The following is a 16,431-nucleotide window of genomic DNA, read 5'->3' on the forward strand; positions in this document are numbered from 1 at the left end:
TAGTCGTGTCTGCAGTAGTAATGGTACTGACTGGTTATAGTTATAGTATTAGTAGTGTCTGCAGTAGTAATAGTACTGACTGGTTATAGTTATAGTATTAGTCGTGTCTGCAGTAGTAATGGTACTGACTGGTTATAGTTATAGTATTAGTAGTGTCTGCAGTCGTAATAGTACTGACTGGTTATAGTTATAGTATTAGTCGTGTCTGTAGTAGTAATGGTACTGACTGGTTATAGTTATAGTATTAGTAGTGTCTGCAGTCGTAATAGTACTGACTGGTTATAGTTATAGTATTAGTCGTGTCTGCAGTAGTAATGGTACTGACTGGTTATAGTTATAGTATTAGTAGTGTCTGCAGTCGTAATAGTACTGACTGGTTATAGTTATAGTATTAGTAGTGTCTGCAGTAGTAATGGTACTGACTGGTTATAGTTATAGTAGTCTCTCCACTGGCTTCCAGTTGAAGCTCGCATCCGCTACAAGACCATGGTGCTTGCCTACGGAGCTGTGAGGGGAACAGTACCTCCAGGCTCTGATCAGGCCCTACACCCAAACAAGGGCACTGCGTTCATCCACCTCTGGCCTGCTCGCCTCCCTACCACTGAGGAAGTACAGCTCCCGCTCAGCCCAGTCAAAACTGTTCGCTGCTCTGGCCCCCCAATGGTGGAACAAACTCCCTCACGACGCCAGGACAGCGGAGTCAATCACCACCTTCCGGAGACACCTGAAACCCCACCTCTTTAAGGAATACCTAGGATAGGATAAGTATTCCCTCTCACCCCCCTTTAAGATTTAGATGCACTATTGTAATATGACTGTTCCACTGGATGTCATAAGGTGAATGCACCAATTTGTAAGTCGCTCTGGATAAGAGTGTCTGCTAAATGACTTAAATGTAATGTAATGTAATGGCTAAAGTCTGTCTTGACTTCACCTGTCCGAATCTTCCTCGAAGTGGCTCTCTGATTAATAGTGAGGCAATTTCCTGCCATGCCTAGATAAGACTGGCAGTTTACTATCAGACCTTATGTGGGCCTTGCTCACATCATTTATTTTTACGTGAATCCTTTTTATTCTGTTATAGGCTTCATCTGGCCTGTTTTTGTCCCCAAGCAGTTGCCATAGTTTCAGTCTGTAACAGAGGTATTTCCTTGTTAAATGTGGCCTACCTTCTCGGAATGAATCACTTGTCTGACAATGTGGATGTGCACGTAAGGTACCCCCACCCCCTTACATTCAAATGGCGCAGTGAATACTTCGAGGAAGGATTGTACATGTTAACAACATTTAAACCGGGCAAATGAATAACATCACACATGGCCCTGCTTCCAAAAACATAAAATAACGGTACCTATATCTATATAACCTGTTACTTATTTGGTATGTTGCTTCTCAGTCGATTCATTTTGCTTTCAGTGTCATGTTCAGTGAGTACATGCAATGATATAATTTCAACATTGTCGTTAGCTACACAGTTGCAAGCAAATGGCTAAAGCAGTAAAGGATCAGTTAGACAATTATTTCCATCCAATCAACCAACAAAAACAGTCAACTACTTCCTTCCCGTAAAGATCCGTGATTCTAACCAATAGGGAAACGGCATGTTCTTTCTCACCAATCACAGTGCCTCCAGGTTTCCCTGTGGCCAATCACCTGCACGGGAAGTTATGAATGTGTCTGTGTGTTCCTGTGGTCAGGACGCGTTGCCGTCCTTACGACGTTTTTTTCTTTAAAGGTAAGTTAACAAAACAGTTATGAATTTACTTTAAACCCAAAACGAAATTATAGCCTATACAACAGTTAATGCCACAAATGACAGTAGACAAATGCATAACAGTACTAGTCAATCGTGAAAGAAAATGTTCTCAAGTTGCTATGATTCCTTTCTATTGTTTAATTAGGCTACTGTTTTGTAACAACTTGACTGTATGATTAAAACTTCAGCAGTATTTTATTTATTTATTATTGAAGGTCAATAGGCGGTGTTTGGTGAAGCTTAATTTACTATTAAGTAGGTCTACTTTTCTAGTTTCCTAAAAGTCTGAACCGCACTGTGTCCAACGTGGTCTCAGAGCATTTCGTGTTATTCTGTACGTAAATGTATTTTGTACGGAAATGCTAGACATTTAATTAATTTAGCATGGGAAGTATTAATTTGTGGATGTCCATCTATTTTGTATGATATGTTACAAATTACTATTCATATGACATATTACGAATTGCAATTTGAACCTTATGTTACTTATTGTGATTAATATAATATGTTATGCATTTCCAAAACATTTGATATGTTACACAACAAATTCATTTTTTTGTGGCTAATGTTAACTTTAGCTAGCTCTAGGGGTTAAGGTTGGGAGTTAAAGTGTTAGGGGAAGGGTTCGCTAAAAGTGTTAAGGTTAGGAGAAGTTACTAATTAGCTAAAATGCTAAAGTTGTCAGTGATGAAATTCAAACACTTTTGCATTATATGCTCACCCATCCACCCCGACCAACCACCCTCCTTTAGTTTTTGCCTGGGTGATGTTATTCATAGTGCAAGAAAGTACATAAATGAAAAGTCAAAACAAAACACAAAAGTTTTGGCCTTAGGCCATTCTCAGTGTAAACATACCTTCACTTATTTGGGAATCATGATGTTCTAATAAACAATCATTATTTTACATTCAAGCCTCAGTTTTGGATTCATTCCTTTTTTTAGACAGTTTGCGGGTCTCCATCTCTTTCACCATACCAAACATATCATACTAATTTGAGTGACCTGGATTTACATTTACTATGTTACGTCTAGTGTATGAGACCAGTCTGCTGTGTCATATTCTTGCCTCATAGCAGGAGAGAATGTAATGAAATGCCTGTCATCATGTACGGGCCTCGAGGTTTTCACAGGACTGCACACCCCACAGTGCCACCTGTCTTGTAGGCCCAGTAGTCTAACCGAATGATGTATATAAACCCTGGATTGCTGATGCTCTGTATTGGCCAATGAGAGACTTTGAAGCCATGTTGGCACTCTTCAGAAAGCAGCAGTTCCATAGGAATTAATAGAATTATTCAGTATTTCATTTAAATCTTTCAAGGACAAAATTACATCTATTTAAGTATTTTTGTTGTCGTGGGGACAGTGACATATTAGTATTTCAAAATATTATACTTTAAGGAAGATGTGTTTATATATTTAAATGTTGTATTTGTATGCTTAGCTCACATAATATGATTCACAAGTATGCATTAAGGTGTCTGTAATAGAGTTAATGTGGCAAAAACAAATAAATGCGTTCTAAAATATTCCAAAATATCTGTAGCTTCAAAAGAGCGCCCCCTGTCAGTCATCTAGTGTATATTTAAATGCTTAGTCTAACCCAGCATTGAGCTCACCAGTTTGTAGTCCTAAAAACCAGAAATGCATTACCTCTGGTTCATTCAGCCATTCCTATGGGGAAAATGAATGGAGAAAGAATTTGATTTGGGATAAACACCAAAAATAATGTCTGAGGTAACACAGGCTTAAGAGATCTTATATATTTTATTCTATGAGAAAATAAGTCAGTTAACATGATCTTTATGAATATATGTGTTTATTATAATGTAAATGCTTCAACATTCACAAAAAGGGATTTTAGCTGATGAAGATTATTTCATAGAACAAAACGTATAAGATTGTCTAAGCCTGTGTTTACCACAGGCCTTATTTTCGGCGTTTATCAATAAACCCTACAAAAACTAAATTTTCCTGTAAGCTTTGCCCAATGAATCATTACTATTGCTATCTATAGACTGTACAATATAAGTATTCACTACAAAAAATGAAACCGACCAATTCTACTTGTTTGGCAGTCTGTGCCTTGTAGACTGATTCTCATTTTCATCCCAATCAAAAGAATGGCATTCACTGAATTCACCCAATGTCCAGGGAATCCTTTGGTTGGCACTTGGCAGGATGATTTTAGTCTTTGACGCTGCAGTGGTGGATGTTAAATGTTGCATTAATAAACTCTTGATGATGACATAATCCCCATACACTCTATGGTATTCTAGGCTACATCTGGTGAATTAATCCAGTACACTTTCAGTTTTAATAATGTATGACACTACCGGTCTATGAATGTAATGATGGCTTATGATTACATGTAGGCCAGGGGTCCCCAATTACATTCAGCTGTGAACTGATTTTTCTTTGAGCGGATGGTCGGAGGTCCGGAACACAGATCTAAATAATTTGTACACTGCAAATTGACATCAAGAATTCCAAACATATATAGTATTTGACAAAAACAGAATCATTTCAAACCTTGATTACATTGAGAAAAGATCACATACAGTGCCTTCAGAAAGTATTCACACCCCTTGGTTTACTGTAGCTCAGTTGGTAGAGCATGGCGCTTGTAACGCCAGGGTAGTGGGTTCGATTCCCGGGACCACCCATATGTAGAATGTATGCACACATGACTGTAAGTCGCTTTGGATAAAAGCGTCTGCTAAATGGCATATATTATTATTATATTATATTATTACTCCACATTTTGCTGTGTTACAGCATGAATTCAAAACTGATTCAATTTTGATTTTGTGTATTCAACCCCTTTTGTTATGGCAAGCCTTAATAAGTTTAAGAGTAAAAATGTGCTTAACAAGTCACATAATACGTTGCATGGATGGGCTCTGTGTGCAATAATAATTTAACATGATTTTTGAATGACAACCTCATCTCTGTACCTCACACATACGGCGCCTTCGGAAAGTATTCAGACCCCTTGACTTTTTCCACATTTTGTTACGTTACAGCCTTATTCTAAAATGGATTAAATATTATACTTTATTCAGCAATATACACACAACACCACATAATGACAAAGTGAAAACAGGTTTGTAGATATTTTAAAAACAGAAATAACTTATTTACACGAGTATTCAGAGCCTTTACTATGAGACTCGAAATTGAGCTCAGGTGCATCCTGTTTCCATTGATCATTTTTTATGTTTGTACAACTTGATTGGAGTTCACCTGTGGTAAATTCAATTGATTGGACATGATTTGGAAAGGCACACACCAGTCTATATAAGGTCCCACTGTTGACAGTGCATGTCAGAGCAAAAAAAAAGCTATGAGGTCAAAGGAATTGTCCTTAGAGCTTTGAGACAGGATTGTGTCAAGGCACAGATCTGAGGAAGGATACCAAAATATTTCTGCAGCATTGAAGGCCCCCAAGAACACAGTGTCCTCCATCCTTCTTAAATGGAAGAAGTTTGGTACCATCAAGACTCTTCCTAGAGCTAGCCGCCCGGCCAAACTGAGCAATTAGGGGAGAAGGGCCTTGGTCAAGGAGGTGACCAAGAACTCGATAGTTTCTCTGACAGAGCTCCAGAGTTCTGCTGTGGAGATGGTTGTCCTTCTGGAAGGTTCTCCCCATCTCTGCAGCACTCCACCAGTCAGGCCTTTATGGTAGAGTGGCCAGATGGAAGCCACTCCTCAGTAAAAATACACATGATAGCCCGCTTGGAGTTTGCCAAGAGGAACCAAATAACTCAAACCATGAGAAAGAAGATTCTCTGGTCTGATGAAAGATTGAACTATTTGGCCTGAATGGCACCATCCCTGTGGCAGCATCATGCTGTCGGGATGTTTTTCAGCGGCAGGGACTCAGGATTGAGGAAAATATGAATGGAGCAAAGTACAGAGAGATCCTTGATGAAAACCTGCTCCAGAGAACTCAGGACCTCAGACTGGGGGTAAAGGTTCATCTTCCAACAGGACAACGACCCTAAGCACACAGCCAAGACAACAATACTTTTTTAGAATAAGGCTGTAACGTAACAAAATGTGGAAAAAGTCAAGGGGTCTGAATACTTTCCGAAGGCAGAGCTTGAAGAATTAAAAAAATAATAATGTGCAAGTATTGTACAATCCAGGTGTGAAAAACTCTTAGAGACTTACCCAGAAAGACTCACAGCTCATTGCTGCCAAAGGAGATTCTAATGTATTGACTCAGGGGTGTGAATACTTATGTAAATATTATATTTCTGTATTTCATTTTCAATAAATGCACTAAAATGTCTTAACATGTTTTCACTTTGTCATTGTGGGGTATTGTGTGTAGATGGGTAAGAACAGTTTTTTAAATAGTTTTTTAATTTAGGCTGTAACGAAACTAAATGTGGAATAAGTCAAGGGGTATGAATACTTTCTGAAGGCACTGTACGTGCCTCTATTTATGCGTGGGAATACATGGGAACAGATTTCTTAAATTTAAACACTTTGAGCTGATTTCCTGGTGATTTTACAGTATTTTATGTTCCCCAATAGGCAGCAATTTAAAAAGATATATATTTTTCTTTACTCAGAAAACTTGGGCCAAATAAAATCACCCACAGGCCAAATTTGAAACCCTGAATTGTAGGCTGAGTTATGGACATGTTAGTTAGATTTCTATATGTATTATTTTGGGCTCCCGAGTGGCACAGCGGTCTAGGGCACTGCGTCTCAGTGCTAGAGGCGTCACTACAGACCCTGGTTTGATTCCAGACTGTATCACAGACTGCATAATCTAGCTCAGATACTGTTTTCCCTTTATTTATCCCTCTCCCAGGTCTAGCACATCAAGCATTTACTTGACCCTAAACCAGACCCAAGTCATATTGAAAGAAGTCTATCCAGAGATAGGTGTTAGATAGGGGTTATGGCAACATTGTTTTTCACATTTCAGTCTGATTTAAGTTTCCATAAACACATATCACAAAATAAACAATACAATATACTGCTCTAGGCACTGCAAGAAGCCCCTGGAGTGATGCAGTGCCTGCTGTGATTGGTTGAGATTTCACAATGCAGTGGACCGCTCATGTCCTTTGACCCCTCCCTCACCCCTGCAGCACTGGTTAAATGTCAATGTCATTACTTATGAATACGCCTGTCACTCAGTCAGAGTCTGGATATTCAGAACTTCTTCCAAAAGAGTGGCAAAAAAAGCGAGCAGGTGGAGAGGGCAGAACAGCCAGAAAATCAAAGCAGCAGCAGAGTTAACCTTGGGGGCCTGATTGGTGTAACACTTTTGCTTCAGCAAAAAAACCTGACTCCAATAATCAACTAATCATGATCTTCATTTTAGAATGCAATTAGTTTAATCAGCTGTGTTTTCCTGGGATGGGGCGAAATTGTGACACCACTCCAGTCCCCTGGAGTTGCCCATCCCTGGCCTAGGGGCTATGTAGCTTCTTATCTGTCATGTTTGGAGTTGTGTTGCGCTGTTACGCAGAAAAAAAAATCTTTACAGTTGCCCGGTCATAACTTAAAAATAACTTTAAATATGCATCTGCCCCTAAAAAGATATGAAACATGTATTCTACTGTCAAAATTAACTACAAAGTGTAAATATGATGATTTTGGTCATGAAGTCAATCTTGTCCAAAACGGAGTTTTGTGAGACTTGTGGTTGTGACCGCATCAAAACGTAAATCGGTTTTGTTTCAATCCTGCCCACAGCTGGCAGGACACGAGTAATAATCAATTTGGAGTGCAGCTGCATGCGACCCAATCGTAATGCCTGTGGTAAATTTAGTTTGACTTTGGATATCCATATGAGGCTAGTTAGGGACCCTCTGTAAATTACACAATGTACATGGGACAATATGTTAATATTTGAATAGCTCCAATAGCTCCAAATTTCAATGACTTCAATGACTATGAATTGTAGAAATTCTAATACAAAAGTTTAAAGCATTTCATGAGAACTAAAAGGTGTGCAGCATGAGAATATTGGCTCATTTACATTGTTTAATTTATTTCCTGGCCATAACTAGCCTCGGAGATAGGCTATCCAAAGTCAGAACACACACCAGCAGGCTGACAATAATTGCCAATATAATTTGTCTAATTCTTCCCACCTGTGAACATGCACACGAGACACCCACATCAAACCACACCCCAAAACCAAACAAGGTCAAATCAGGAAGTGCAGTTGCCCTTCAAAACAAACTAATGACATGCTGCACCTTGATACCTTTCAGATAAGCCTAGGAGGAGGTCAGTGGAGCAATTAGAACAGCAGCAGCCAGGAGCAAATGGTAGGAAAGAGGATGATTTAGGTGATCCGGTCACAGGCCCAAAACAAGTTAAGCTACCCCAGTATCCCCTTGACCGTTTTGGATTGCAAAATTAAAGAAACACACTAAACAAGACACAGAGACAGCAACAGAAGAATAGGATAGGATGGAGAGACACCAGAAGAACAGAACAAGCCATAAACAGAAGAGGATAGACAAAGGAGACGGTAACAGACAAGACACAGACAGCAACAGACAAGACACATAGAAAGTAACAGAAGAGGGCAGGTGGATTGAGCACACAGTAGACTGCTCAATAGAATATAATCAAGCTGCTCAATAGAATATAATTTGTGTAATTTATTTTCACAAATTATAAGAAGTGAAATACAGACAGTGAAAAAATAAAACATGGCTTACAAAAAATGTAAGGTGAAAATCCTGTGAAATTACTATTAAAACATTTGTTTACTTTTATACTTTTCTACAACCAGGACAGGATGAGAGAGGAGGGTAGACAAAAGACAGCAACATAGAATACTAAGGGACAGCAACAGACGACACATAGAAAGTGATGGAGAGAGGTAGAGGAGGGGTGAGCACACAGTAAACTATCACTTAAAGCTTCCCTATGGATTCTAATTACGTGTGTGTGTGTGTGTGTGTGTGTGTGTGTGTGTGTGTGTGTGTGTGTGTGTGTGTGTGTGTGTGTGTGTGTGTGTGTGTGTGTGTGTGTGTGTGTGTGTGTGTGTGTGTGTGTGTGTGTGTGTGAGAGAGAGAGGGTGTTTGGGTACTTTGGGTGTCACGGATCCCTCCGGAACTTTCATTACGCACACCTGCCCCCTATTCCCAGTGGTTAGTCACTGTATAAGCGTGCCCTTGGTTTACAAGTGTCCTGACAATTATTGTTACAATGTCAGTTGGTGCGTGCGAGTACCTGTGCTGTGTGTTTTGGCTTTCGTGCCATTGTGAAATGCGCACATAATTACGGGTCTCATTCCGTGTGTTAATCATTGTGCGCTTATGTTATCTATTCATTACATTTACATTTAAGTCATTTAGCAGACGCTCTTATCCAGAGCGACTTACAAATTGGTGCATTCACCTTATGACATCCAGTGGAACAGTCACTTTACAATAGTGCATCTAAATCTTAAAGGGGGGGGGTGAGAGGGATTACTTATCCTATTCAAGGTATTCCTCGCTCTTTTTGGGGGGTTTCTACCCTGTGTTTTGTATAGTGTTTGTTTCGTCTTTGTCCCTGTGTCTTTGCACGGCACGTTATAATTTGGGTGTAATAAAAAAAACGTATTACGCATTCCTGCGCCTGTCTCCCGAATCATTCATACCAAAGTGACAGTGGGACTTTAATCAGTTTTGGCTCAGTGGTTTTTGGAAATACACTGTAGATGTGTGTGTTCCAGAGTAGAGAGACCCTGTGGCAGGTGGGAAGGTGGAAGTTACCTGAAAAATATATATTCTCTCAATGTTCTGATCTCTCAATATTAATCTCAAATTGCACCAAATTAATGCATTTAACTGTTGAAATTCCTTACATTTTATCTGGGGGAGAATGTCCCCAGACCCCCCTACTGGTTTGGGCTAAGTTCCTAATGTCTTCAAATCCTAGAAATGCCCCTGGGTAGTAAAGGGACATTAAATAGTAAATTATTAATGACATATAGGGGAGATAAGATAGGGTAAAATAAGAATAGTGGAGGGAGATAATATGAAGTGAGGGGTTGCATTGGGGTGGCAGGGTAGGGTAGCCTAGTGGTTAGAGCGTTGGACTAGTAACCGGAAGGTTGCAAGTTCAAATCACCAAGCTGACAAGGTACAAATCTGTCGTTCTGCGTTTACCCACTGTTCCTAGGCTGTCATTGAAAATAAGAATTTGTTCTTAACTCACTTGCCTAGTTCAATAAAGGTAAAAATAAAATAAAATGGTATTGTGACTGCATCTGGATCCTGACTCTTTTTAATACTAGGAGGGATTTGATTGATGTTAGCCTTTGAACTCAGACTTTTGATTGTCTGAGCAATATATCGGCTCTATCTCTGCAGGAAGGAGGAGGCTTGAAGGAAACACAGAAGAAGCTTGTGACAGCTGAGGTCAGATGACGGGAATGCCCAAACAATGGACATAATGGATGAAAAGGTACTGTATGTTTAGTTGGGAGGAGAGAGGCAGGAGAGAGGAGCTGTGATATGTATGAGAGAGAAAAGGGAATGAGGCAGAGACAGAGACAGTTCCCATTAACTATTTATAGGACAACGTGCATGTCTGTTTCTGTTAGTGCGCATGCGTGTGATAATGTCAAGTGGGGAATGTGTGTGTACTGTGTATGTAAGAATATAGCTATAAGTACATGCTCCTGTGCTGTACAAAATTCAGCATAATGTCTGACTAGTAGTATACAGAGCAGAGGCATTATGAACTTTAATCTGATATTTTAGAAAATGGTGACACTGAGTGTAGAGGATGGCCCGTGGACAGGATGTGCGGTTCTCTTCCTGCACGCCTGTCCCGCAGTGAACCTGCTCTCTCTCTACAAAGACCAGCAGGGCAAGTTCAGCGTCTTCAAAGTCCTCAAGCTGACACTCACAGGTGAGCCACATCAGGCCATCCGGTCTCCAGCTAGCGTAGGGAGCATGCTGAGCATTGGGTGAGGCAGATGTATTATTGATAGAAAGAAAGGCTTAGCTTGGTGGTCATGGGGAGTGAAAAAGGGCTGGTGTTGCAGTGTGACCTGCTTATCTACTGAGGGGATGAATATAGTTAAAAGCTTATGAAAAACTGCTGTCAGATAAACGCTAGTAGATCTTTTAGGAAGTCATAACACGGTTGAGCTCAGAGCTCTGCCTGGACCAGAGTAGTGGAGGGATACACAGTCAGGTTATATTTATTTTATGGTCACAGTAATATTACTATTGTGCCAGTGATTCGCTATGGTTACCTCTAACCTTTGACCTTACATGGACTGTGTCCCAGACTCAGCTGGGGGGCTGGAGGGGTACGAGATCCTGAAGCTGCATGATGCAGATCCTCTGCTGGGTGTAGAGGTGAAGTTTGAGGATGTGGCGGCATGCCGCAGGTTCCTGCAGAGCTATGGCTCCGGTGCCGTACAACAGGCCCTCTGCCAGCACGCCTGCCGCCTCCTCCACGGCCCACAGGAGCTTGCCTTGGAAACCCAGCTCAAAGCCGGGACGCACACTTTGGACTTTTGTCTGGATGACCTGGAGCTCTGTCTGCAACACATCCACCAGTCACAGGTAATATACTATATACCGGTTATAATCCATATATAGTGGTGTTGTTACTGGTAATATATGATCAACTGATCACAAGCAATACTTCAGCAATCTATAGTGTATACCTAACAGGTGCTCTGCTGTGCCTTATGCCTTATGACTCACTATGAGGTGTTCTAAATGTTGATGTCACTTCCTGTCAGCCGGAGCGCCTAAGGGATGATGAGATTGCTGAGCTGGACCAGCAGCTGCAGAGCCAGGCCTTGGGTCACATCCCCCAGCCACCCACCCTCTCACAGGAAGAGCCCCCTGTGCCCAGCAACTGTTTCCTGTTCCAGAAGAGGGTGTTTGGTGAGTTGTCTCCGACTTCCATGGTTGCTTCTTATCTTCAGTGGGGGTTCAGCAGGGGGCTGTCCCCAGGGTCCTCTACATTCATACACTGGCATAGAACAGTGTTTCTCACCTCTCGGTCAGTAGACCACCACTGGTCTAGGGAAGGTTATTGACCTGTGCCTCAAATAGTTTGATGACACTTTTAGTCAGCTCAAGTGCTGGTTTTAATCTAAGTGGTCCTTTGAGGAAGAGGACCATTATAGCTTGCCCAATCTCTGGTATAGAGGACACTCATTATGGGTCATCTACTACACCCGGGACGGCAGGGTAGCCTAGAGGTAAGAGAGGAGGGCCAGTAGCTGGAAGGTTGCTGCTGTATTTTACTTACTTACATCACGTCTTACATGCAGAAATATATATAGACTCTGGATACATGTCTCTAACAGCCCCTCCCACTCTGTCTCCTGACATATCAGAGGACCGCATACTGGCGGCAGGGGACCTGCAGCGGTTCTCCAACGGCGTTGGACGGGACTGGAGGAAAGTGGGGCGGGCCTTGGGCAAGAACTGCTGTGCGCTGAAGGGGCCGGCCATAGACAACCTGGCCTATGAGTATGAGAGGGAGGGGCTGTACGAGCAGGCCTATCAGCTGCTGAGCCTGTTCATCCAGGCGGAGGGGAGGGCGGCACGGCTAGGCCGGCTGGTCAGAGCACTGGAAGACAGCAAACTCACCAGCCTGGCTGAGAACATTTTGGACAGCCAGCCCCGGGAGTGACGCTGTCTGTCAAACTGTCTGGGGGGTGTGTGTTGGTCTGTATGTGTGTGTGTCTTTGTGAAAGAGTGGTAACGTGTGGGTGGCATTTCTTGTGTGCGACAACATGTCTTTTCTGTGTGAGTTTTGTGTCTGTGAGCTTGATTGTATGTTTTTTTTATTTGAGTAAAATTGTATTGTGTTACAAAACCAATAGTTCTCATAATTGCTATGTCACTTCATTGTTGTCTCTGGTTGGAGAGCAAACTGAAATCACTGCGGGCCTTTTCTTCTTCCGCTATAAACCCAACCCCCTTTCTCCACCACAGACTGGACCCTTGATGTATTTGATCATTCTACCAATAACCTTTAGTTATTACAAAAACTAGATTGATATTGAACTATTTGCAATGGGTTTGGGGAATATTTGTTCCGAAATCCAAATAAAGTGTTGGATTTATAAAAACAAATTGCCCATTGCTTTCAGTCATGTCGAGAGTTGCATTTCATATTTAGCAAACCCGTTGATCCTGCTTTCTGAAATGCCCTACAGTCTATGGAAATACCACCCAGGTAAAAAATATGTGTCAACTTTGGGAAATGGGCAGTATCTAAAAAATGTGCACACACACACACAGCAAATGTTTTACTATCCTTGTGGCGACCTCAAATGTATTTCCATTCAAAATATTTTTTTCCCTAAGCCCTAAACCTAACCCTAATTGTAACCTTAAACCTAACCCCAAAGTTTAAAACAGCCTTTGTCCTTGTGGGGACCTAGGAGATATCCCCCAAGGGAGAATTTTCCTTGTTTTGTTATCCTTGTGGGGATTTTTGGTAGCCATGCGGATAGTAATACGAGCCCACACACACACTGTGACACATTTTGTGTTGTTTTAGCTCTGTTCTCCAGCACTTTGGATGGATTTGAAATGATACAATGACTATAAGGTTAGCGTGCACACTGTCAGCTTTAATTTGACGGTATTTTCATCATATCGAGTGAACCGTTTAGAAATTATAGCACTTTTTGTACATACTGTAGTCCCCCCAATTTAGGGGACCAAAATTATTGAGACAAATTCACTTATGTGTATTAAAGTAGTCAAAAGTTTAGTATAGGTCCCATATTCCTAGCACGCAATGATTACATCAAGCTTGTGACTCTACAAAATTGTTGGATGGATTTGTGTGTGTTATGTTGTGTGTGTGTGTGTGTGTGTGTGTGTGTGTGTGTGTGTGTGTGTGTGTGTGTGTGTGTGTGTGTGTGTGTGTGTGTGTGTGTGTGTGTGTGTGTGTGTGTGTGTGTGTGTGTGTGTGTGTGTGTGTGTGTGTTGGTATTTGTCTGCAGTGCAGTATTTGTAAAAGTTCATGTGTATATGTCACTGTGTCTGTCTCTCTGTGTGTGTGTGTGCAACTATGTGTGCATAAACACATAGTGTGTAGTAAATCGTGAATAATGATGACTGAGAAATTTACTGAGGCACAAATACAGTGGGGCAAAAAAGTATTTAGTCAGCCACCAATTGTTGCAAGTTCTCCCACTTAAAAAGATGAGAAAGGTCTGTAATTGTCATCATAGGTACACTTCAACTATTACAGACAAAATGAGGGAAAAAAATCCAGAAAATCACATTGAATTTATTTGCAAATTATGGTGGAAAATAAGTATTTGGTCACCTACAAACAAGCAAGATTTCTGGCTCTCTAACTTCTTCTTTAAGAGGCTCCTCTGTCCTCCACTCGTTACCTGTATTAATGGCACCTGTTTGAACTTGTTATCAGTATAAAAGACACCTGTCCACAACCTCAAACAGTCACACTCCAAACTCCACTATGGCCAAGAACAAAGAGCTGTCAAAGGACACCAGAAACAAAATTGTAGACCTGCACCAGGCTGGGAAGACTGAATCTGCAATAGGTAAGCAGCTTGGTTTGAAGAAAGCAACTGTGGGAGCAATTATTAGGAAATGGAAGACATACAAGACCACTGATAATCTCCCTCGATCTGGGGCTCCACACGGGGGTACCACACGGGGGTACCTAGTCAATGACCTGCAGAGAGCTGGGACTAAAATCATTTGGAGCATTTGGATGATCCAGAAGAAGATTGGGAGAATGTCATATGGTCAGATGAAACCAAAATATAACTTTTTGGTAAAAACTCAACTCGTCGTGTTTGGAGGACAAAGAATGCTGAGTTGCATCCAAAGAACACCATACCTACTGTGAAGCATGGGGGTGGAAACATCATGCTTTGGGGCTGTTTTTCTGCAAAGGGACTAGGACGACTGATCCGTGTAAAGGAAAGAATGAATGGGGCCATGTATCGTGAGATTTTGAGTGAAAACCTCATTCCATCAGCAAGGGCATTGAAGATGAAATGTGGCTGGGTCTTTCAGCATGACAATGATCCCAAACACACCGCCCGGGCAATGAAGGAGTGGCTTCGTAAGAAGCATTTCAAGGTCCTGGAGTGGCCTAACCAGTCTCCAGATCTCAACCCCATAGAAAATCTTTGGAGGGAGTCGAATGTCCGTGTTGCCCAGCAACAGCCACAAAACTGCTGCTCTAGAGGAGATCTGCATGGAGGAATGGGCCAAAATACCAGCAACAGTGTGTGAAAACCTTGTGAAAACGTTTGACCTCTGTCATTTGCCAACAAAGGGTATATAAAAAAGTATTGAGATAAACTTTTGTTATTGACCAAATACTTATTTTCCACCATAATTTGCAAATAAATTCATTAAAAATCCTACAATGTGATTTTCTGGATTTTTTTTCTTATTTTGTCTGTCATAGTTGAAGTGTACCTATGATAAATTACAGGTCTCTCTCATCTTTTTAAGTGGGAGAACTTGCACAATTGGTGACTGACTAAATACTTTTTTGCCCCACTGTATCATACCCCCAAAACATGCCAACCTCTCAGCATTTCAATAACAGGGGAGGTTACCTTTTTGGGGGGGTATGACATTTGTGTGTCTAACTTTCTCAGTCATCATTATTCATTATTTATTCAGGACAATCCGTAATCATGGTAGCATCCACATTAATGTAGAAGTGTTTGGAAATATATTATGTTCTTATTTACAATAAAAGTGACTCCAAAATGACACAGTACATGATTTACCATTCATTTCTATTTGGCACAAAATAATCTGAACCACAACCAAAACAAACAGCAAATGCATCCAACAAATTTTCTAGAGTCACAAGTTTAATGTAATCATTGCGTGCTAGGAATATGGGATTATTTTTCAACCGAACGGTTCACCCGATATGGATGAAAATACCCTCAAATTAAAGGTGACAGTCTGCACGTTAACCTCATAGTCATTGTATCATTCCAAGGTGCTGGAGTACAGAGCCAAAACAACTAAACGTGTCACTGTCCCAATATTTTTGGAGATCACGGTATGTCCTCTTGCATTAAGGTAAGAGCTTGGGGCTTAGTTTATGAAGGCTATAGGCCTTCGCAGGTTGAGGAATTGACTTGTAAGGCTGTAGGTTTAACTGGTAATTCAGGCTTTTGGTGTCAGTATAGTCCATTGTAAAACCCTCACACCTTAACACTCCACTCTTTCCACATGTGGATTGGAAGTTTTTAATGTGCACACACATACACACATAGTTACACACACATGCACAGTAAGACTGACACAGAGACACACAAAGAAACACACACATTCACTTTTACACATACTGCACTGCAGACATAAACACATATGTAAGCAACATAACACACACACGGGATAAAAGCAATTGCTAGATTAATAATTAATACAATTGAAATGGTATTGTGTTGTACTACCTTGTGTAGCCTATTGTTGCTGTTGACATTACATGAGCAAGGCCCTTAACCCTAATTGCTCCTGTAAATCGCTCTGGATAAGAGTGTCTGCTAAATTACTAAAATGTCAAATGTAAAAAGGCTAAAGTTATAGGCCGATGTTTACCCACTCCTAGTGGATTATAAATTGTATTTATAAGGACACGGAAGACAAGAATAGCCCACTCCAAGCATCGTGCGAGACCACGCCTTTTATGTAATAA

The 16,431-nt window shown here is 41.0% G+C and overlaps 1 protein-coding gene across 1 annotated transcript; it reads left to right on the top strand.

Annotated features, from left to right (window-relative positions):
• Positions 1–1,616: 1,616 nt before the first annotated feature.
• LOC124035707 (tumor necrosis factor receptor type 1-associated DEATH domain protein-like) lies at positions 1,617–12,589 on the top strand. The gene is made up of 6 exons (XM_046349300.1): positions 1,617–1,735; positions 10,104–10,197; positions 10,497–10,647; positions 11,032–11,312; positions 11,495–11,642; positions 12,101–12,589. The coding sequence occupies exons 2-6, from the start codon at positions 10,177–10,179 to the stop codon at positions 12,397–12,399; spliced, it is 900 nt and encodes a 299-aa protein (XP_046205256.1). The 5' UTR covers positions 1,617–1,735; positions 10,104–10,176; the 3' UTR covers positions 12,400–12,589.
• Positions 12,590–16,431: the final 3,842 nt, after the last annotated feature.

The sequence above is a fragment of the Oncorhynchus gorbuscha genome, linkage group LG05 (assembly GCF_021184085.1).
Source record: "Oncorhynchus gorbuscha isolate QuinsamMale2020 ecotype Even-year linkage group LG05, OgorEven_v1.0, whole genome shotgun sequence".
Taxonomy (NCBI): domain Eukaryota; kingdom Metazoa; phylum Chordata; class Actinopteri; order Salmoniformes; family Salmonidae; genus Oncorhynchus; species Oncorhynchus gorbuscha.